The sequence below is a fragment of the Protopterus annectens genome, chromosome 14.part0 (genome assembly GCF_019279795.1).
Source record: "Protopterus annectens isolate FY-2018-M chromosome 14.part0, PAN1.0, whole genome shotgun sequence".
Classification (NCBI taxonomy): Eukaryota; Metazoa; Chordata; order Ceratodontiformes; family Protopteridae; genus Protopterus; species Protopterus annectens.
This window is the reverse complement of record NC_056748.1, coordinates 1135586495-1135610760: the sequence shown is the minus strand read 5'-3', so window position 1 is coordinate 1135610760 and position 24266 is coordinate 1135586495. Positions and strand designations below refer to the sequence as shown.

Sequence of the window (24266 nt, the reverse complement as noted above, 5' to 3'; positions counted from 1 at the left end):
CAGAAGGCTTTGGAACCAGTATGGTCAAAGGAGGAGAACAGGATGGAGTCCGTGGAGAAGTCACCCCAAGTCCTGCAGGGGGATGGGTCCTGGATGGACTGGGTATCCCCCTAGCTGTCAGCAGCTGTTCCACAAGACGCACCACATCAAGTTCTGAAAGGCTTCTGGTGGATCTAGTGGATACTCCCAATGGGGAGTCAGGTCACTCGAGGTACGGACTTGTACACCTGCCCTAGAAATAGGTCTATAGATAGAAAGTATCAGGTCCGTGGTGCGGAATCTGCTGGCACCGATGTCTCACATTTGGAGACCGAAAGTAGTGGAGTCAACTTCATAGTTATCAGGACGGTAAAAGGGCTTGGTGCCGAAGGGACACTCAGAGCCAACACGGAAGGTTCAGTCGTAATTGCAGAGTTAGGCGTCGAAGGTGTGCACTGTGCCGAAGCACCACTCAGTGCTGAGGTCGTAGCAGTCATTGTAAGGTCGATAATCGGTGCTGGAGACAGTATCAGAGCCAAAGCTGATGCCGATATAGTAACGGTTGTAGCTGGAGCAGAAGAGGTCGGTGCCGAAGAGGCAAACTTATGCTCCAAAGATAGTTTTTGTACTTTAGATTTCACAGATTTGCCTTGATCACCGGATGGTGAAGAGGGAACCGAATGGGACCTTTTCTTGTCCTTAATAGGAGGGGTTGAGACCTTCGTCGCAGAAAGGGCCTCTGAAAAAAGTGATTTAAGTAGGCATTTCAGGATCAACTTATTCTTGCGCTCATTCAAAGTGTGCTGACTGAAACTTTGGCAAATCACATAAGGAGGTTGCACCAAAAGATGGGGCACACCCCCAAACAATAAACAATCGTCATGAGAGTCACTATTTGGAAGTTTACCTTTACAAGAAGCACAATGCTTGAAACCCGATGTACCCTTTTTATCAGACATCATGAAAATTTACACACACAACAACCAGGAAGAATACTATAGAAGAATTTTAACTCTACTTATAAACCTAAATACACACAACACCCAAAAAATACATCAAAAAGCACCCAACTATCCAGTTAAAGGGGAAAGAGAGAAGACAATACCAATGATGGTATTTAAGGAATACCACCAAGGGTAGAGAGAGAAGGCCGTACCATCAATGCTACTTAAAAGCTTACCAAAATGGGTAGAAGCAGGAGAGAAAACAATAAATATAACTGTATGAATATATAATTATCAATATATACCACAAAGGAGTGAAAAAGTGACAAAAAATCCCAAGAAATATCAAAGGTTTTCTACTTAGCTGAGAGCTCGGCTGAAAAGCAGCTTTACAGCTACACCACAAACGAGATCCAGGAGAAGGGCATTGTGAGTAGAAGCTTAGCTTGAGAGTTTTTGGCTGGCGCGAGCTTGGCATTAGGCCAACTCAGTTCCGAGGACTTAGAAATGAACCCATCAGTGATGAATAGAAAGAAGATTAACAACATCAGATTGAAGCATTTGGCAGTATGGATTAAAAACGATTCTGTTATGACAGCTAAAGAAAAGTGGGAAGAGACTAAACAAAAGATAATAGAAAAACTGAGAAACTGGAAGCTCCTACTTATGGATTTGTATAGCAAGATACAAATAGTAAAATGTTTTAGTTTCTTTAATTTTATACACAGGTCAGGCATATTTTTATTAGCCAAAGGGAAAGCTGTGGATAGCAATTAATAAAGGGATGAAGGATTTTATTTTGGAGGGAAGGAGTCAAGTGGGATAAGCTGATCCTCTCAACAGAACAAGGTTTAGGATTACCTGATTTGAAGGAATATTTTACAGCTACATAGTTAAAGCTCTTATACATAACACAAGCTGAAAGCCAGTTTGAAGTGGAAATGGATGATGAAGCGGTGGGGTAATTCAAGTAGTAAGGAAAGAATGGGATTTTGGACGTAGATCCCTAAGGAAAATACAGAATATTATATTTATAAAGTAGCAGAAAGTACTAAGAACTAAGCCAACATGGGAATGGAGAAAGGAGATTCTGAAGATAGGACTGACTACAATTATGAATACAGAGAATAGGCAAGAGGGGGCTGGAATTTACTGGAGAAAACTGGCAAAGGAACCAAGGTATTAGTAGCAATTAACATGAGACGAAAGGTAACAGAATGGGAAGAGGCCACTGAGATATTTGGATTGCAGGCTACAGACTGCCTTTCTGATCAGGGATTAATATCAGAGTATAGACAAAGAGAAAGAGATAGGGGAATCCTAGGTGAACGACCTACTTTGGCAGAGTTTTCAGCTGAATCTAGAACAGAAGCTGATATTAAAAAGGGATAATTAGTGGGCATATAAAACACTGAACAATAACTTTAGGAATCAATCAGAGGAAGTTAGAAACGACTGGGAATAGTGACAGGATACACAATTCACAAGAAAACAATGGGACGAGAGATGCATGGTTCTCAAATATGCAACAAAGTCTGGAAGATTTAGGATTTTTGCTTGGAAGCATTTGCACGGCTATTTTTATACCCCAAGCAGAATTCAAAATATTTTTCCTCAGGTAGACGGCAAATGTTGAAAAAGGGCAGGAATAAATTACATAGAAAAAAATGTAAATTATGGAAACATACATGATGAAAAATGTTTTGGAGTAGGAATGAGGTTTAAGAGAAGGCAGGAATTAATTTATGTAATGTCGCTTTGACTATATAACAATATATGTGATATATAATGCCTGTAAATGTGAGCTTGTTAATATAGTTTGATAACTTTATATAAATGCAAGTTTGCCTACATCACAAGTGATAACTCAAAAAACGTGTTAAAGTAGACAACAGAACTTAAGAAAATTTTCACATTCAGCTCCAAAATAGAAATAAAAACAATCGAATAACCTTCTGGAATACTGTTAGGAAAATGATAGAAACTGCAAAACAACTAAGAACCACAAATGAAATCTACCAAGTGGCCAAAATACAACCAATGCTTTCAATAAACACTTTATAATTATCAAAAAAAGCTCAACTTGGAATACCCTTCTACATCTACATTAATTAGATAAAACCTTGTAAACACATACTTTCAAATTTTAAAGTAAAAATACTACAAAACTGCTCTCCAAAGCACAGCAATGATGGACAGCATGCCAACTACCTTTCTAAACTGCATTCCAAAAGCAACTGCATGTCATCTACCATTACTCATTAACAGAGGCCTAATGAAGGGATATTTCCTCTCCACATTAGGGTTGCCAGCTGTCCAGTTTTTGACCGAACTGTCCGGTTTTCAGACAAATTGTCCAGTTAAAAAATTTCATCAAAACCATGAAGTCCGGGTTTTTTTTGTGCCGCCAGAGGAGAGGAGAAAGTAAATGTATCCAGCTCGAACAGGAGCGGTACGATACACTACTAGCTACTACACAACAATGAAATGCTTTTAACTTCAGTATTCCTGGTAGCTACATAGTTTAGACAGTACATACATTAACTTAAGTGGCAGTGATGTAATACAAATGGACAAATTTTATTTTCTGCTATACGGATTGTAGAGATATCACTGGAAGGCAGTACTCCACGGTGGGAAAACGGTATTTTTTTAGCTATCATTATCCTACCAACTACCAAGCAGTGACAAAAGAAATCTTATAGCAAGATTTAAAATGCTTAAGCACTCTGCCAACATTGCCCAGTGTTGCATTGTAGTACACTCAGACTGATTTTAGAACTTCACCATGCAGTGTAATACTGCTAGCAATTAACACTCCCTGATTTGTATTATCCTCATCTACTATGTTGAACCGTATTCCATGAAACAAATTGTGCATCTTGCTTTTTGGGCACTTGCAGTTACCCAACATTGTTTTGCTTTTACTTGATTCTGTCACAAGGGACCACATTGAAAAATAAAACTACCTCTGCCATGTTCAGAAAATGGCAAGTGTGCTAGCTGCATGTGATTTCTTTTCCTACGTGCATCTTTCTTAGATCTAGAGGTTTGAGTCATCTTTCATTCAGTCTTATTGCCATTTTACAACTGCATAGCGGTCCAGTCTGCATCTTCGTAAACTTGTATTAGCGCATTGTTGTAGGAAGTTACCTGTTTTAACCCGCAACTTTGGCGTGATATAGAAAAACATTAATGAAACTCTTTAAAGTATGTGTGCTTTTCTGAGATTATGACGTATACTTTGAAAGTAACATAAAACATAAGTCACCTGTTAGAAATCCATTCATCCACAACCCCTTTATCCCATTTTTTGCATATGTGACATGTAAAGAAAAAGAGTGGGAGGTCAGTCGGACCCAGTACAAGATCTTAAGTACTAGCATCTGAAATATCACACTAGGGGCAGTAACACTTAGCTCAATTGACCCCCACCCAATACAGGCACAGCCAAGGACTGAAACTTCCTAATCCGAAGTACGAAACGGAAAATATGTTACATCTTAACAACTGAGTACCTGTCCCACGCCCCAGTACAAACAGTATTTGACAGAACTTTCAAAATGCAAGGGAATGTTAAGATCATCATTTCTGAATGAGCAGTAAAGTGATGTTATTGACTTAAACGATCTTATGGGGTAAATCAAAACTTACAATTTTTTAATAGCAAAGATAATTGCTTGCATTTTTTTTGGATTTTTTTAATCAGATTTACCACCATGTGCACAGGCTGCTAGCTCTTGACCTTTTATCTCCATGGATCATCCATAATTAGGTTTAGGAACATAGAAAATAAATAACTGGAGAAAAATGCACCATATTGACACTTTTCATCAATACTGGTACTTACATCTGCAGCAGCCTAGCAGTGCAATTAGTGCCACTTATGTTCTTTTCTCCCCTTTAAGTATGGCTTAAGTCATCAAAGTGGGTGGTCCCATCAGCTGATGTCACTGTGATGTCACAAAATAGGTGGGGCATGGGCAGGAGAGGGGGTGGGAATGGGTGGAGTTATGTGTGATGCGAGGGGCGTGACTTTAGTCCGGTTTTAGCCGCAAAGAAACCTGGCAACCCTACTCCACATGGAACAATTCGTAACCAATCACATGATTTAAAGGTGGCAGTACATGGAAAGTGCAAAGCTACATGCCCATTTCTATCAAGTCCACTTTCTCAAATATTCAGTACATACTCAGCTGCTCAGTGACCTCACCTTACATGACAAACTCACTAACATTCGGCATGGTGTTTGGACCCTTTCACAGCACCTAAGCAAAATTCATCAAAATAATAAACTACGACACTTCAATGGAGTTTGATAAAGGCAATTTACAGCTGCTCTCTCTCTCTCTCAGTTTCTAGAAAGCATTTCAAGTTGTCAACCATAAATTATTTTTAAAATATTACGCAAGTTAGTTTTACAATCCAGAAGTTTCCAAGCTGCCTACAGGATAATACCCAAAACGCTGACATCAATTAACTTCACATCTTTCAAAATCTTATCAACAGTGGAGTTCAATACCTGCCCCTCTTCTCTTCACAGCTTTCACAAAATGCAGCTTCATACAAGTGGCCTTAAACTAGTACATTATACTGATAACTCTATAATTTTAAGTAGCTCATCTAACTTAGCTTCACTTATGTTCCGTATGCAATACTGAATAAACACTCTATTATGGTTAGAGGAATAAAACATTATACTAGGAGAAAAAAAAAATTATGATTTTTGATGTCAAAGACACAGCTGCCTAATCAACACCTATCAGGTTAAACAATATGCATTCACTGAAACTGTGTATCACTATAAATACTTAGGTATGGATTTTGATAACTCACATTTACTGAGCATACCAACAACATAGTACAAAAAATAAACAAGAAGCTGTGTGTACCGTAATGTATTATTACCTTATTGTGTCACTTGCCAGAACTTACTTTAAACAATACATCATTTATTCCAAAGCATCTGTATGGCGTCAATGATATATTTAATCTTAATAAGGGAACATTCCATGAGCTAGAATCATCATATTACAAAACACTTTCCCCACTGGGTGGTCGTGCCTAAGTTTTCTTCTCAGTCCCATTACTCCTTGCTTGGCTCTTCGAGTGCCTGTGCTGCAAGTTGAACACACGTCTCATCTGGGGATCAGTCAGGGCCAAACACACTGTTTCTAAGCTAAGGTATGTATGTCACTATTAATGGTTGCTATTTTATGCTGAATGGGTGGACTTACCAATCCACAGTACAAATCTCGTTTGATATGTTAAGCTCCTGGATAGATAGATATGTATATATGAAATGTGTTACACATGCCAGAAGGCAGAAAGAGACAACAAGTCTATGTACGCTGCCTTTTGAGTGAGTATAACATTCTCCCTCCCTTCACTTCCTACTTTGCTCTTCACATTTTTCCATCTAACCCTGTTGTCTACAATGCTTTTCATGGATTCCCTTTCCACTACCCATTTAATGGAATGCTTATGCAGATCAAAGGTGTACCTGGTTACTATCACCTGCCGTCTTTGCTGTACCCCAACCCTGTCCTTGCTCTTCATTCCAACCCCTTCACAGTTACCTCATATGATCTTCTACACCCACATCAAACAAAGTCAACTGAAAAAGACAGTTACCTCCTCTGGTCATATTTCCTTTCACCCATACAGTCTGTCTGGAGGCTTTCTTCTGGACTCCTTCCAGTGGTAATATTCTTCTCTATGTATGGCATCCATCAGGAAGTGCATACAGTATTCAAGGCCTGTCCTGACTGAGTCAGGGGGGACAAAAATATTACCTTTTTACTTGTAGAATTTGTTTTCTTAAGGTTACATGACAGTTTACAGTTGGTGACTGTCATGCCCTCTTGACATCTCCTCCTGGTGCTGCCCAGGTGTGACCAACATGACATCTCCTCCTAGTGCTGTCTAGGTGTGACAACATGACATCTCCTCCTGGTGCTGTCTAGGTGTGACCAATATGACATCTCCTCCTGATGCTGTCTAGGTGTGACCAACATGACATCTCCTCCTGGTGCTGTCTAGGTGTGACCAACATGACATCTCCTCCTGGTGCTATCTAGGTGTGACCAACATGACGTCTCCTCCTGGTGCTGTCTAGGTGTGACCAACATGACGTCTCCTCCTGGTGCTGTCTAGGTGTGACCAACATGACGCCTCCTGGTGCTGTCTAGGTGTGACCAACATGACGTCTCCTCCTGGTGCTGTCTAGGTGTGACCAACATGACGTCTCCTCCTGGTGCTGTCTAGGTGTGACCAACATGACGTCTCCTCCTGGTGCTGTCTAGGTGTGACCAACATGACATCTCCTCCTTGTGCTGTCTAGGTGTGACCAACACCCCCAGAATCCTTTTCCTGCTTTGCTGCCATCAGTTTCATTTTCCTCTGGCTGATACTTCATTTTCGGGGTTGCTGTGGCCCATGTACAAGTACACTGCATTTTTCTGCACAGAACTTGAACAGACACCTTTTAACCCACCTGTTCAGCCTTTCTAGATCCATCTTCATACTCTTCCATCCGCCACCTGCTACTTCTAGTATTGTGTCACCAATAAAGATAATGCTGCTGTTCTTGATTATGTCAGACACACTGGAAATGAGCACACCGAAGACAACAGGATTCAGGACCGACCCCCTACAATACTCCGTTAATCACCTTCTTTTTATTATTATTTTATTTTTATTTTATTTATTTATTTTACATTGTTGACCGGGAAAATCCGACTGGACACAGGTCCCTTTTCAGCGGAGGCCCGGGGAGAAAAGCTCCACAATAAAAACAATTAATTACAAGTTACAAGAAGTATAGGTAGGTTTTGTTTAACAATAGTAGTAAACAGTTATAGTTCAAAATGAAATTAAGTATTTAGTTAAATGGTACACCACTTATATCATTGGTGCCATAAAGACTAGCAAGTATTTTAATAGCTGAGCTAGCACCTATTACCCTTGAATAACAGTGGCTAAGATTACAGCTGAGTTATAGGTTTACAAGCAATGTATTTGCTGCAATCCGAGGTAGTTAGAGGGGTGCAAGAAAGGGATTAGAGAGGTTGGGGTAGAGATGTTACAGAAGTTTGTTACAGGGGCATGCCCAGCACTCTTTTAGATGAGATTTTAGAGCAGCTTTGAAGTTAGCGCGTGATGACAGAAGTTATAGTGTGAGGAAGGGTATTCCATAATTTTGCTATGGAGTAGGAGAAGACAGCTTCTCCAGCAGAGTTCCGGGTTCTAGTTACCTGTAATTGATTTTTGTTGCTGGAGCGTAGTGGTCTGGTGGTATAATAGGGTTGGAGTAGAATCTGGAGGGAGGGGACTTTTAGAGGATGATATAGTAGTTTGTGGGTAAGTGAGAGTTGGTACCATTGAAGGAGGTGAGGGAGTTCTAGCCAGCCTAGTTCAGTAAGTGATGTGCAGTGGTGGCTACGGTAGTTTGCACCAGTGGCAAACCTTGCTATTTTGTTGTAGCAAGCTTCGAGTTTACCTAACTCACTTTGCCTTAGGTTGGTAAATATTGGAGAGTGGTAGAGTAGGGTGGAGATAAGGTGGCTATTAGCAACTGAAATCTTGGCTGTTTTGGTGAGGAATCGATTATTTCTGTATAAAGCTCCTAGTTTTTTTGTGTACTTTTTTATGGTTAAAGAGATGTGGATGTCAGACTTGAGGTTATTGTCAATTTCAACTCCAGGTACTTTGGTGTGGTCTGTTGGGGGGATAATGGTGCTGTCACTGGCTTTAATACTACATTGGTGGGTGTGATTCTTCCTGATACTGTACTTGCCATCATAACACTATGTTCTGCTTAATCGCACAGCAGTCCAAACTCTTAACCTTGACCTCACCCCAAATGCTCTGGTTTCAGCCAGTGTAGGAAAATATAAAATAGTATAAAATCAGCCTCTGCTTTCCTGTCCAATAAAAGTTCCAAAGATCAGTTTTGTGATACAGGCTGTACTCTCTTTAACCAGGGACAGATAGACTGTACAGCGTTTAGAACAAAACATGCACAGCCTTCATTCCCACAATCAAAACTCCAATGGTTTGTAGTGAGCTCCCATACCAAAAGTTAATAGACAGTACAGGTCTACAAGTCATACTCACACAATGGCTGTAATGTTACTGTCTCCACTTCAGGTAGGTGTTTCTATGCAGACAGTATGAGGAAATGTATGCAAAGCAGTAATATGAAACTGTAGAAAAATTACAGCAACAGACGGACAACAATGATTATTCCATATAATCACAGGCAGGAAGAAAAAATAAATATACACACACACATCCACACAAGCATAAAATACTGAGCCACATATGAGAGCAGAGAGAAGAAAAGGTCTGTGCTATTTATCACTACAAATGTGTACACCACCATTATACACCAGTGAATAAAGAAACAACCAGCACTAGAAGGCATCTAAGAGTTGTATACTTAAGCAATGACATAGCAAATTCAGTTGCACTCAATTAGTTGTACATTTCCTAGCCAAATGACTTCAAACATAAGGCATTTACTGATTAACTAATGCTGAACACAATATTGGTGAATAAGTATACAATAAATTAATAAAATGAAAGCACAGCAACAGTACAACTTTCCACGTATATAGTTTCAGACATTCACAAAAATACTTACTACTCGATAGACCTTCTGCTTCTGTAACTAAAGCCTTAGAAGATATGTGTATGATTACGTTTATGATATGAACATTGAAAAAAGCAGCACTATACTGACCTCCACTGGATGCTCTTGCACACATTTCTGTAGTCTCTGTAGCTCTTCATCCTTTTCAGAACAGCTGGAAATGAGATTTTTAAGTTCTACTTCCAGTGTTGCAACTAGCTGATCACGCTCATTACGCCACTGCTGAAGATAATCATCCTTTTCACTCAGTTGGGCATTAAGACATTCCTAAACAAAATGCATGGACACCTGTTATTAAAGGTTTTACCTATGCATGCTAGAAACACCTACTTTAAAGCAATAGTGATCTCTTCCTAATGTTAAAGTAGAATATTGCTTAAAATGATAAAGTGACAAACCCAATAGCGGACATGCATAAATAATGGAACTCCTTATAGCACATGCAGTATGAACAGACCGACCCAAGTAATCACTGTACTTAGAAACCGCTATTTATTTTTTTTATTTTTAATTTCCTTAACCGATAAGTGGACTACTAACTTTTTAAAACAAAATATACAGAAACAGAGAGTACAGGTGATTGTATAAAAAGATGCAATAGCAAAATCAATTTACAATATACGTAACAGTTTAGTTGCAGAAAGTAATTATTATTATTTTTGGTTATACATATTATAATCAGACTATATGCCATATATACGCAATTAATGTAAAATGTATTTTTTATTCAATTTGTTGACCAGGTAAAGTGGGCTGGTCAAATTACCCTTTTCAGCCATGATCCACAGACAATGTTAGAAGATGCATAGTATAAAAGATCATACAGTAAAAGCAAACTACATTTTAAATGAATTGGAGAATACAGAAAATGTATTTACTTTGTATAGACGTGACGGCCAAACATTTTCATCTTGAACTTGGTCAAAGCAAAATAATGGTATGTGAACTATTCTCCATAACAGTAGATTACATGAAACAACTGTTATATCACCAGAATCCATAGCCTATAAGGTCATGCATGTGAAAGGGGAATTTAGTGGGCTTCAGAACTTCTTAACAGTGGAGAGTATTCTCTCCCTGTGAACCCTCTGAGACTGTGGTGTGTCACATCACAGGATTCAGCATCAGACTACATAAGATCTAAAACTGCTCAGAAAAGGCCAACAGCACTAAAATGCACATCTGTATAAAATACCAACCGTAACTGTAGACGGAGATGTCTTTTTGTTGAGGGATGTGTCTGCACCTTGCTCAAAGGGCACCCAAGCCTGACAAAAAGGTTTCTGTTAAGCAGTAATGAGTAATGAAATACAGCCTCTGAGCAGTAAGTGGCTGCAGACCTGTAGACTAATGACATCTGCAGACATGTCAGAATCATAAGCCATAAACAGCTCTGTAAAACTAACTGAGAAGCTGCCATCATGAAAAGTAGCAACTGGTTATGTCAATAAAGAAGTTGTAACTGAGCAATCCCTATCCTCTTCCCAGCTATAAACGCATATGGGGGGATGCTGTTTCTTTGCAAGAAAACACCAGCACCATTATGATATGCAAACAGGTTTTCGCTAATAGATTTAGTTTAATTCCTATTCTGATGGGCCAGATATGTGGTGTAAAAGGAAAAAAAACATCATACTAATGTCATATTTTAGCTATGACTAGCTCCATGCAAAAGGATAATCCACCATACCTTCCTAGTCGAAGAACATCGGTAAGACAAAGCTGAAAGGATACCATCTCACCAGTCATGTAACTCAGCTGTGCTGCCATCTTACAATTACAACTTTCCCCATCAAAAAGCTAATCCGCCATGTTGTTTACTGGTGTGGGAATACAGACCACTCAGGACTGAGCAGTACTCTTTATAATAACGTATCACCAAAACTAAACACACACTGCACAAACAAAACGTTCTTACAAAAAGGGAACAATAAAGGAAAGAGGACAGCAGCTATGATCATCTACTGCTATGGAAAGTACTTCATTAATCTGTCATGATCTACTATACTTCACAGTGACTGACACACTAAGCAATACATCAAAAAGTGGGGTGGAGGGCCATGCTGTATGGCATAGATGGATAAAGCTCTGACTATTGCCCAGATCACACAGGCACAATTAGTGGCATGAGAAACAGGAGCAGGGTTGGGACAGTATTAGTGAGCAGCTGATACCAGCTCAGCAATACTAGGGGAAGGATGTGGTCTAGCCCGTACTAAGGGCAACACCCAGAGGAATGTGAAATGTGTAGCAAACAGCACTATGGGCTAGTGTGACAAGTACTGCAGAAGAAGCACAAATGTATCTTCTCGGGGAACAGCTATAAAAAGACAGCACAGCTGCAAAAGGGAGGTAGGGTGGGGTGCTAGGGAGCCCCATTATATGGTGGCTTACTCAGTGCCAGACTCCTGCCTCCAAGAGGATGTGCCAAATGGCTTTTTCCTTGATTAATAAAGACTGGTATTTGGATACATTTACTAAGCGCTACTACTAGCACTACTTTGGGTACAAAAGTAGTGTTGGCCTTTAAAGATACTCACATTATGAAAAAGTTTAGACATGACCCATAACATTAAAATTAATGCCAGATGTAATGGTTTCTAAAAAATGTGTCTCTGATTTTAGATTAGTAGAGTCAACAGGAAGAAACTTCACTTTTTTTAAACAAAGTTCAAGTCCCATGTGTGAGAAATACAACAGTTTTGGGTGAGGTGGGACTTGCTAGCAAAATCCTTTAAGGAAGGTCTTAACAGCTGAATCTATTAATCTTGGAATGGAATGAGCACACGGTCCAGGCCTCCTGACAGCCCTTGAACCAAACCTCTTCCACTTCTGGATGCAAGATGTTCTTCTATTAGGTCACTTTCTCTTTCAGTAAATACAATAATTGAGAAGGTAATTTATTTTCAGGGATGAAAATTCCATCCACCATGTTGATAAATTTGGAGTTTTAAGACTGGGATTTTAAACTGTGCCCTTGCTACTGTATAAGTAAAGATCTGTGTAGAGGCAAATGTCATTGTGTATGAGTGACCATGCTTGCCAGAGGGAACAAGATACTTTTGGTTTAGACGCTATTGGGATTAGATTATTTTTTGCTTTGACTAGTTTCTGAATCAGAGAAAAGACATACATTAAGGTTCAAGTCCATTTGACAGATGAATCATCTACCTTTCACACTGCTGCTGCTGTGAGGACGATGGAACAAAGTCATTTGTTCTATAATGATGGTCAAACTGATCCACTTCCAGGAATCCCCACAGCTCATAGGTTCATAGATTAGTACTAGGCTAACTGCCTTTGCGAGCCATTTTAAGCCTAGCCAATTATCCCTTGTGAGACTCAAACTCTGTACCTTGTGTTTGTAAGGCAAACACCTTTCCATTAGGCCACCTTATTGAAAAATTTACAGATCAAATTTCCATTTGCAAAAAAATGTTTTGTTCCTACTTAGAGCTTCTACCAACTGATTCTTTACAATCAACATGAACCCATGTCTAGTTTGATGGAAAGCTAACTGGCTATCTAATAGAACCCATACAATTATGATCAAGGATATTTGTTTTAGAAAGAAATAAGGCAGCAGAAGTGTCTCAAGGCTGGGCCCTGCCCTCGTCCATGTTGGCATGCAATAATCTAATATAAAGGCTGATATTAAGGGAATATGGCTAACCAAGTTTGCTGATGACTATAAGCTGGGTGTAGTAATCAAAATCTCATCCTGATTCTCAAATTCCTCAGCATCGACTGGGGAAAAATGCTTGGTGTGTTAATCATAGACTTAACATTAATAACAAGAAATGCAACACCATTTCTTTTGGTAAATTTAGCATCACTACTGCATACCACATACATAATATTCCACTTATATGTCAGCTATTTATCAAAGACTTGGGTTCCTGTGCAAATAAACCCCCATTTCATCACTGTGTCTTAGTTATGGTTAGAAAATAACATGTACACTTCATCATTCATGGTATCCTCCCTTATTAGGCCATTATAACATTCCCCTGGGTACGTACTTCGTTAAGCAACTAAACTGACTCAAGAGACTTCAAAATCTCCTTACCACTAAGAGTTGAGGATTTAGTATTATTAAATACTCAGAGTGACTAAAAGCCCCATCACTCTACTCAGTCTTGTAGAGATTTCTGAAGGGTGACTGCTGCTTAGCCTTCTGTACTAGGAGTGACCTCACACACTTTGAACTCCTTTACCTAAACGGGACAAGTGGTAAACAACCACTCTAAAGAACTAAGCCTATACCACCCATTTAAAATTAGCAGCTAACATGAGACTTACCTAATGTTCTAGGTGTTTCTTTATCGGGCTATCCTTGCATATCAACCATAGTATTTTCCCTGGTAACCTTAAAAACCTGTCTGGAAGACTGCTTTGGATGATCACACACTTTCATGTGGGATACGTAGGGAAAATTACCTTAATGCTGACACTATTACTTCCCACCAATACTGGGTGATGTGGCAGTAATGGCTGGTATGGCTGAGCTTGGCCTTAAGTTTAGCAAGAAACCATGAGAATGTAAGAACATCAATTCCTGAAACATGCTAGATTTCTGATTGTCTGTTTGCACAGTTGGGAAAATCAGGTTCCTCCTAGTTTACGTTCCAAATCAGTGCATATTTGTGAGTCCTGAGTTGTAAATTTCCTGGCTGAAAATTGTTCTGAAAGGCTATTAGAGCATTATGAAACTGGTTTCAGTTATTTTACATTAATATGGACTCTTGCTGAAACCTGTGTTAAACTGTTGACAAACTGCTGAAATGGGCTTCCTAGATTTAATCCAGCTACAAACAACGAATATATATGTATGTGTGTATACCTGTCTACAACAGAAATTTGTTTTACTATGCAGCATGGAAATGGAATTAATGTCAGAACTTCGGGCCAGATGCCATATGTTTCTGAGATGCCATTGTGTCTTCGTTATAGAAAGTCTGGCACGAGCTACAAAAGTAGGATGCAAGATATGGGAGCTCTTGGAGACAGTGTTACTGAGATTAAACCTGAGAAATATTGTGAGAGTCTCACCAGAAAATGAAGATAAGCAGATTTTAAATAAGATGTTGTCATCTAAGAATTCAGCCCCATGAAAAACGTGCAACATCAAACTTACAATCTTGCAGATGTTATTTGACAATGTTCTTTTTACTCTAATGCTAACTGCCAACCATCTGCTATTCCATATTCCAGGTGGCCCATTCAGTCCACAAGGGTGAAAATTGGCGGCAGAAGCTGTCACACAGGCAGCCATTAGGAGGTTTCTAAGTATGCCCCCCACCCCACCCCCAGCAGGTAGGTGTGTGTGTGTGTGTGTGCCCCACATCACTGCAGGAGCCAGCAAGTCTTCCCCAAGTGAATGCAAGCTCTTCTACAACAGAAATGGATGTCATAGAGATCTGGCTTTTGTGAGATGTCTGCATGCCACTGGTAAAATTTGCATCTCCTGCCCCCCGAAGGGATCATGGCACCTAGCAACCCAGACTCCCCTTCACCCAATGGATAAGTATAACATCCTCCCCCATCCAAAAGGCTTTGAAGCTGCCAACTGATCTAGGGTACCTTTGTCACAGCTGGAATTTTATCTTTTTGTGCCAGCACTATTGTCTGAAAGTGATTTTTTTGGGGAGAGAGGGGGACTAGAGGAGTCTAGATTAAACTCCATGTCCCTTTTTTGTGTAAAGTTATCATGTTGCACTGCCTTCTTTAATAAAGGCTGACAGATTATGTGCAAGTCTTGTTGCACTTGATGAGAAGGTGTTTGTGGGATAAGCAGAATTTGCCATATTTGAAATACATTTTTCAATAAATCTGTTGACCTGCCTGTAGTAATTTGTTGCCACAAAAGAAAGAGATTAACAGCACCCATATATAGCCTTGGCTGTGACTCTTGGCAAAGCATTTTATTCCAATCTAGCAGTCCCAATCAAGTCAGCCCTCCTATCAGCATATGCTGAAGTCAGCCCTCCTATCAGCATATGCTGAAGTCAGCCCTCCTATCAGCATATGCTGAAGTCAGCCCTCCTATCAGCATATGCTGAAGTCAGCCCTCCTATCAGCATATGCTGAAGTCAGCCCTCCTATCAGCATATGCTGAAGTCAGCCCTCCTATCAGCATATGCTGAAGTCAGCCCTCCTATCAGCATATGCCGAAGTCAGCCCTCCTATCAGCATATGCCGAAGTCAGCCCTCCTATCAGCATATGCTGAAGTCAGCCCTCCTATCATGCATATGCTGAAGTCAGCCCTTGTCTGCTTAAGGATGATATAAAAAGTGTCCCTCCCTGGCAGGGCAGCTAATTAAGAATGTTTCTAGACTTCAGAAATGACACCCACAAAGACTGACTGCACAGCATGGATGATCAGGAAATCAAGGAAAGATGTGCCCAAGCTAGTGGTTGGATACCAACGTGAACAAAACCTTATGAGCATCAATACATCCCACAAAGGAAGCTCATCCCAAAGTGAAGGAGGAGGAGGAGGAGCTATGGACTCCAAAGCTTCAGCCAGTTCAGAAAATAAGGCATGTCCATGTGATCCCTACTCCTTCTACGCCCAACAAGAATCATCAAAGTGGATGTCCCAAGGACCCCAGCATGAAAAGGAAAACCATCTCAAGGCGCAAGCAAGCACTGATGAATGCGTGCAGGAAATCAGTTCAGATGAGGCGTATGCATGAGAAGAGGCTTGTATCAAACAAGGTACTGGCATCCAACCAAAATCTGTACAGATGAAAACACAACCCACCTACAACTTCAGGTCCACTATCAAACATGAACTTCATATCACCTGTGCCTCATCCCCTGGCCCTGGTAGTGGCTCAGTTAATGGATCCGCTTTGACCAGTGCAACCAGTCCAGCTGGGTTGTAGCAAAGAAAAAGAAGTTATGTCTTACCATAATGTTCCATCTGTATTGTTGATCCTCGTTCAGTCATTAGGCATGGGTATCAGTTCCGACCTCGGAACCGAGCCGGCCATTTTCCAAGTTTGCGTCAGCTACAAACTCTCGAGCTAAACTCTTACCCATAATCTGCCTCTCCCTGTTACCTCAGATTGAGTTTGCAAGTCAAAAGAAGGTAGAAGCTACCTCTGGTCAAATGACCTAAGAGAACCAGATGGTGAGATCCACTAGAAGCCACAGGAGGGGGAAGGAGGGAGGGTCGTAATGACTGAACGAGGATCAACAATACAGATGGAACATTATGGTAAGACATAACTTCTTTATCTGATATTGCTAATCCTTGTTCATTCCTTACACATGGGACAGAGTCCCCAGCTACCTCTATTCCTGGAAGGCTCTCATGGAAGGACATTCCTGAGCACCACAGAACCGAAAGATGCTCTTCCCCTGGAGGCCAAATCCAATTTGTAATGATTGATGAAGGTATGAGGCATAGCCCAAGTTGCAGCTGCACAGATGTCATGTAAAGAAGCTCTGGCATGGAAGGCAGCAGAAGTTGCCACAGACATTGTCGAATGAGCCTTCATGGTAGTAGGCAACGGAATATTACGTTGTGTATAAATGAAGGTCACACAGTCTTTCAACCATCTAGCTAATGTGACCTTAGCAACAGCAGATCCTAACCTAGGTCCAGAATAGGCCAAAAAGAACTGGTCAGATTTACGAGAGGACCTAGTCCTGTTTAAGTAAAAACGGATTTGTCTGTGAAAATCTAGGATATGTAGGTAATACTCTCCTCTCTTTGAATGATTGGGAAAGAAAACTGGCAATTCAATGGTTTGATTAATGGACATTTCAGAGATCACTTTTGGCAGAAATGAAGGATTACTTCTCAAAGACACTCTGTCTCTATGAAAAATCAAGTATGGAGTCTTGATGCATAAAGCTTAAAGCTCAGAGATACGTCTGGTAGAAGTAATGGCGACCAAAACAAGATTTTCCAGGACAAATATTTGAGGTCGCAAGAAGAAGCTGGTTCGAAGGGTGGCATTGTCAGAGCTTGTAGAACTTTTAGTTATGTACTTACCATAACTTTAGATGTATGGGATCCATCTCGCCTACATTCTCTACAGATGGGTTCAGAGCCAATCCTCGGCTCCGACTCGGCCGCTATACAATAGAACGCAGTCTCTTATTGGCTGAGTTACCTCATATCCCAGGATGCACCACTACCACTTCCCCAGATCTTGTTTGTCCGCACTCATGCTCACAGAAACATACTATTGTTATAACATACTCAGGTCTTTCAAGAGAGGAAAGAAGTTCAATTTCGGATCATCCGGTCTCTCCTGGTCTACGAGGCAGGGGGAAGGAGGGTGGGTTATTAGGAATGTAGGCGAGATGGATCCCATACATCTAAAGTTATGGTAAGTACATAACTAAAAGATGTAATGTGATCCTATCTCGCCTACATTCTCTACAGATGGGACAGCGTCCCTAGCACCTAATTCCTGGGTGGCTCACTGGAAAACACTCCTGAGAACTGTGGAACCGAAGGAAGCTCGACCCCTGGATGCCACATCTAATTTGTAGTGAGAAATAAAGGTGTGTGAAGATGACCACGTGGCACCCGCACAAATGTCAACAATAGAGAGCTTGGAATGAAAGGCTGCCGAAGTGGCCATAGCCCTGGTAGAATGAGCTTTCACTGGAACTATAAGTTCCTTATTTGAGATGAGATAAATATGATTGATACAGTCCCTGATCCACTTGGCAATAGTGACTTTTGTGACAGCTTTGCCTAATCTATTATCCGAAAAGGACACAAACAGTTGATCTGATTTTCGTGCTTTGTGTGTCCTATCCAAATAGAAACGTAATTGTCTGTGCACATCCAAGCAGTGAAAAGTATATTCAGGTCTATTCGAATACTTGGGGAAGAAGACCGGTAGCTCTAGTGATTGTTGTAAACAAAAGTTAGAACAAACCTTTGGTATAAAAGATGGGTTTGGTCTAAGAGATGCTCTATCCTTGTGAAATACCAAGTATGGTGGTTTACCACATAGGGCTTGAAGCTCTGAAACTCGTCTGGCTGAAGTAATAGCAACTAGAAGGGCAGTCTTCCAAGAAAGGAATTTTAGATCACAGGTTGCTGCCGGCTTAAAGGGGGATGAGGTTAATGCACCTAATACCACGTTGAGGTCCCATGAAGGTGCAGGTTGAGATATAGGGGGTCGTAGAAGCCAAGCTCCTTTAATAAAGGCTTTGCACAACTTGTTGCTCATTAAAGGAGGTTCCACACTCTCATGAAAATTGGAAATAGCCGCCAATTGTACTTTGATGGTAGACACTGAGCAACCTTGGTTGAATAGGGAAGCTAAAAACTTCAGTACTTCTGATACCGAGGCTGTCATCGGGTCTAATCCTCGGAGTTGGGCCCAAATAGCAAACCTCTTCCATTTATTGCTATATATCTTTTTCGTAGAAGTCTTGTGGGCCGAAGACAAAATGTGCATGACTTCAGGGGTGAGAGAATGGCTCCTAACTATGGTTGGAAGAGGAGTAGCCAGGCTGCCAACTTCAATGAATGGAGGGACCGATGGAGCTGTCCTGACTGATGCGTCAAAAGGTCCGGAACTTGGTCCAGGAACCAAGGACCCTCCAATGCATATCTGTGAAGAAAGGGGAACCAGACTTGTCGAGGCCAGTATGGGGCGATTAATATCATTTTGCTTCCCAAGCGAATCGCCTTCTGAATCACCTTGGGGAGAAGGGGAACCGGTGGAAAGGCATATAGCAGACCGGAGGGCCAAACGTGGACTAGAGCGTCCTTGGGGATCTCCCCCGGAACTGGGGTGAGAGTGAAGAAGTGCTGGCATTTCGCGTTGAGGGGACTTGCGAAGAGATCGCAACAAGGAACTCCCCATCTCGTGAAAATCTGCGCTACCACTCTGTTGTTCAAGGACCACTCATGAGGGGAGAGAATAGTTCTGCTCAGTCTGTCGGCTATCACGTTGGATTTTCCCGGAATGTGCGTTGCCACTAGGAAACGCTTGGTAGCAATCGCCCAATTCCATACTTTCATGGCTTCTCTGCAAAGGGGGTAGGACCTGGTCCCTCCTTGTTTGTTAAAGTACCAGACTACCGACATGTTGTCGGACTGAATGGCAATCGTACCCTGGGGGAGGTGATTGTGCAGTGCTTGCAACGCTAAAAGCACCGCCCTCATCTCCAGGATATTGATGTGGAGAAGACTCTCGTCGGAGTGCCACGTGCCTTGGACCGACCTGTCCAGACAAAGTCCCCCCCACCCTGTCTGGGAGGCGTCCGTAGTCAACGTGGCAGAGGGGGGTGGGGGAACGAAGGGTCGCCCTAGATTCAGGTTGGAGGAGAGAAGCCACCAACGAAGATCCTGTTTGCACGTGTTTGTGATCAGTATGTGATGACTGAGGGGAAGGTCTTGATAAGACCACTGGACTGATAGGAGCCACTGGAGTATCCTCATGTGCAACCTCGCCAAGGGGACCAGAAGAATGGTGGCTGCCATGGAGCCCAACAGCTGTAGGACCATTCTTGCCGGAGCACGACGTTTGAGGAGCAGAGCCTGAACCTGAAGCTGGAGCGTCGCTATCCTTTCCGCAGGGAGATAGACTCGCATCTGTCTTGAGTCTATTTCTGCACCAATAAGCAGAATATGCTGAGATGGCAGCAATACAGATTTTGACCAATTGAAGGTGATTCCTAAGGAGTTGCCTAGAGTAATAGTGGCTGCTAGGTTTTCCAAGAGTAGATGCCTGGAGGTGGCAGTTAGGAGCCAGTCGTCTAGGTATGGAAACACCTGGAATCCTAGACTTCTCAGGTGAGCAGTCACCACCGCCAAACATTTGACACCCTGGGGGCTGTGGTGAGACCAAAGGGCAGTGCTCGGAACTGGAAATGACTGTCTCCCAGGCTGAAGCGTAAATGTCTCCTCGACGCCTGATCTATCAGAATGTGATAGTAGGCGTCTTTGAGATCTATGGAGCACATCCAAACACCTTTCTCCAAAAGCGGGAGAATGGATTGCAAAGTGACCATCCGGAATTTGGACTTTTTTACAAATCGGTTTAGTTTGCTGAGATCCAAAATGGGTCTCCAGTCCCCGGTCTTTTTTGGCACCAAAAAGAATCTTGAGTAAGTCCCTGATCCGGCCTGGTCTGCGGGGACAGGTTGGATGACTCCTTTTTGAAGCAGCTTTGAAATTTCGTTGGCTGCATGATCCCGTTGACTGGGTGGCGGGTCCGGGATTCTTTGGACTGGTGGGGGGGGTTGAGCAAAGGGAATGGAGTAACCTCCGGCGATGATTCGAAGCACCCATCGGTCCTGAGTAATATTTTCCCAGGCCTTTAGGTGTCTCGAAAAGCGACCCCCGACTGGCTCCGGAGCTGCACAGTCGGGTACTCCTTCAGGGATGCTGGAAGGAGGAGGAGCCACGGAAGGACTCGTGGTCTCCAGTGTTGCGGGGCCTCCGCGCCTCTGGGACGGCGTCTCCTGAAAAATTTCCTCCTCTGCCTCTAGAAGGGGAATCGCTCTGCTGCGACGAGTAAGGCTTTTGAGACTTACGGAACCACATTTTCCCTCCTCTTCGAGCCTTGGGATAAGGCCTGAAGGGAGTGGAAAACTGGGCTCCTACGGCAGTCAAAGTCTTACCCTCCTGTTCGCAGCGAGTCAAAGTGTCCTTTACCTTGGGTCCAAACAGTGAGGACCCATCAAAGGGGGCGTCGGCAAAGGAAGACTTAAAGGCCTCTGCAAAGTGACACAGGCGTAGCCAGGCTTGTCTCCGTAGAGCAACACCTGTTCCAGCCGCTCTACTCGCTCCTTCGGCCGCATAAGAAATGAGCCTCATGGACGAGTTAGATAATGAAGACAGGGTAGCCAATTGAGAGTTAACCGTCTGGGTCAACTGCTCAGGTAAGTTACCAGAGAGGGTATCCGACAGCTCCTTGATCAGATCCCTCTGTAGTCTGGTGAAATGTGTCAGGTAATTCAGAGACCTTAATGTAAAGGCCGCTGAAGAAAGGGTACGCTTGCCGTACCGATCCATGCTCCTAGACTCTTTATTAGGAGGATGGACGGACGTCGAAGCCTCTGCCACATCTTGTTGGGTGGCAGATGCCACCACCATAGCATCTACAGCCACGCCCTTCGATAGAAAGTCCTTATCCGGGGGAGCGGAGAGGAATTTATTAGGGCGAGCTGGCACCGGTTCAACAGAATCAGGGTGTTCCCACGCCCTTCGAGAGATCAAATCCAGAAGCTCATCGAAGGGCGGAGACACCCAGGAGGCGGAGGGCTGAGCCCCGAAGGCCTTGAGGAAAACCGACTCCTCAGCAGAAGGGGTTTGGACTGTCAGTCGCCTCGTTTGAGGATTTCCAAGATGTCTGCAAAGGAGACATCTTCCGAGGATGACTTTGGGGACCCTTCCGCATCATCGAGGTCGGTATCCGAGGTGAGAGACTCATCAGGAGTCACGTGTTTCCTCTTACACTGTTTCTTCCTGGGAGGTTCCTCCGAAGCGTGTCGGAGGGACCTCCAGGAAGAAGGAACCCCAATGGGGGTAACCTCAGGCCCGGGCCCGCTGTCGTGAGACAGGGGATTGCAAAGGCCAGTCTCCATGCCCAGGGAAGGTGGTGGTGAAATGGTGGAAGTAGCCACAGAGGATTTGGCCAAGGCACTCCTCATGGCCTCGAAGGCTGGACCCCAGAGTCCTGGGATGGTTCAACCCCGAGACCACAACGGCAGTCGGAACCCCGCAGCCGACGACCGAGAGGGAGGCTCGGAACCGAAGGATCGGGCCAGCGTCCCCGGGCCAGAGGAGGTCCGCATCAACCCGACCCAAGGGACGGGTTGGAGTTAGAGTCGGAACCGACCCGATAGCCTCCACCGGTTCCACCAGCACCGACTCCAACGGCCAAGCTGTTGGAGGAGGAATCGATGTAGCAGGATGGGAGATCGGCTCCAAAGCCAACTGGGCTGGAGCCGAGATCAACTTTGCGAAGACTGGAGACTGAAAGAGCCTTTGAAGCACCCTGTCTAAGTCCGAATCGGACATCCTCGATGACCGAGAAGAGACCGACGGTCCGAGTCGACTTCGCCGCCCGAAAGACTGGGGACCGGCTCTGTAATGGTTCGAGAAGTATCGGCCGAGGGAGACTCCACTACAACTGCAATTTCCCTCGAGCCGATGTGGACTTCGCACCGAAGGGAAAGAGTCTGAGCGGCAACCCCATCGGTTCCAAGGCAGTGGAGCCGATGAAGGTGACACGCCTCGACGCCGAGCTCGACTCCGAAACCAGAGGAGTTGAGGCTGGAGACATCGAGGCAGACCGTTCCGCCCTCGGCTCCGAAGTCCGTGGAGCCGACAGAGAAGCCTGCCGAGATTTTTTTGCTGCTGGATCCGACGGGCTGGTCGGAGCCGAAGACTTTTTCTTCTTCGAAGGTGAAGAAGAGGAAGATAGGGCTTCCTCAAAGGAAGGAGTAATGAGCCCTTTTAAGATCAACTTATTTTTCCTCTCTTGGAGGATGCGAGAGGAAAAAGCGTGGCAAACGCTGCAGGACTCCTGAAGATGCTTCAGGCTTAAACAATAAACACATAAAGAATGGTCATCTTTTATAGACATTTTATAATTACATTTTACACACTTTTTAAAACCTGATGGTCTATGCTCTTTAGACATGGTTTAAACAATAAACACGACTACCAAAAAGAAAAATAGTACAAGACAACCTAGACTCTAACTTAAACGCCTAGGGTAGGGCTAGGCCCCTCTAACTTAAACGGGACCGTTAATTACCACACAACAACACAATTTACCACAAGAAAATTATCAAAAGCAATCACCCAACAACAATAGCTGTTAAAACAGCTTTTGGGTAAGTTTTGACCAAATTTCAGACAGAAAAAATTTCTGACTAAAGATACTTAGCTCAGCCAGGTCCGAGACCACGTCTATGCTGAAAAGCGGCAAACGAGATCTGGGGAAGTGGTAGTGGTGCATCCTGGGATATGAGGTAACTCAGCCAATAAGAGACTGCGTTCTATTGTATAGCGGCCGAGTCGGAGCCGAGGATCGGCTCCGAACCCATCTGTAGAGAATGTAGGCGAGATAGGATCACATTACATCTAATGATAGATCCCATGGTTGAATAGGTTCTCTAAAAGGTGGCTTCAAATGATTCACACCTTTTATGAAGGTCTTGCACAATTTGTGTGACATAAGAGAGGAGTCTTGGACACCCTCATGGAAATTAGATATTGCAGCCAAATGAACTCTAATGGTAGAGGCCGATAGACACTATTGAAAAAGGTCGGCCAGATACTCCAGTATTATCGACACTGGTGCTGAGAAGGGATCTACTTGTTTTTCTTTCAGCCAACAGGTAAACCTTTTCCACTTGCTTAGATAAGTAATTCTAATGGAAGACTTATGAGATGCAATGAGAATGTCACGTACTGGTAAAGAAAGATCATTCTTCCTGGCAATCAAGGGAACTGGAGTAGCCAAGCTGTGACCTTCAGGCTGTCCAAGTTGAGATGAATCGGGTTCTGCGGATGTGAGATCAACTCCAGGGTTGGATGGAGAATCCATGGTCAATCTAGTAGGTGAGGCCAAAGGAAGGGGAACCAAATCTGACGAGGCCAATATGGTGCTATGAGGATCACCTTGCTCTTCAACCGACGGGCTTTCTTCAGAAACTGGGGAATGAGGGGAAAAGGTGGGAATGC

At 43.0% G+C, this 24266-nt stretch overlaps 1 protein-coding gene across 5 annotated transcripts in view; it reads right to left on the bottom strand.

Moving 5' to 3' along the window:
* The window catches only part of KIF20B (kinesin family member 20B), a 1912547-nt gene that overhangs the window by 353726 nt on the left and 1534555 nt on the right, over positions 1-24266 (bottom strand). For all 5 annotated transcript variants that reach the window (XM_044056921.1, XM_044056924.1, XM_044056926.1 and 2 more), the window contains exon 27: positions 9670-9846. In XM_044056921.1, the coding sequence (XP_043912856.1) occupies positions 9670-9846 (177 nt within the window). The remainder of the gene's footprint in view (positions 1-9669; positions 9847-24266) is intronic.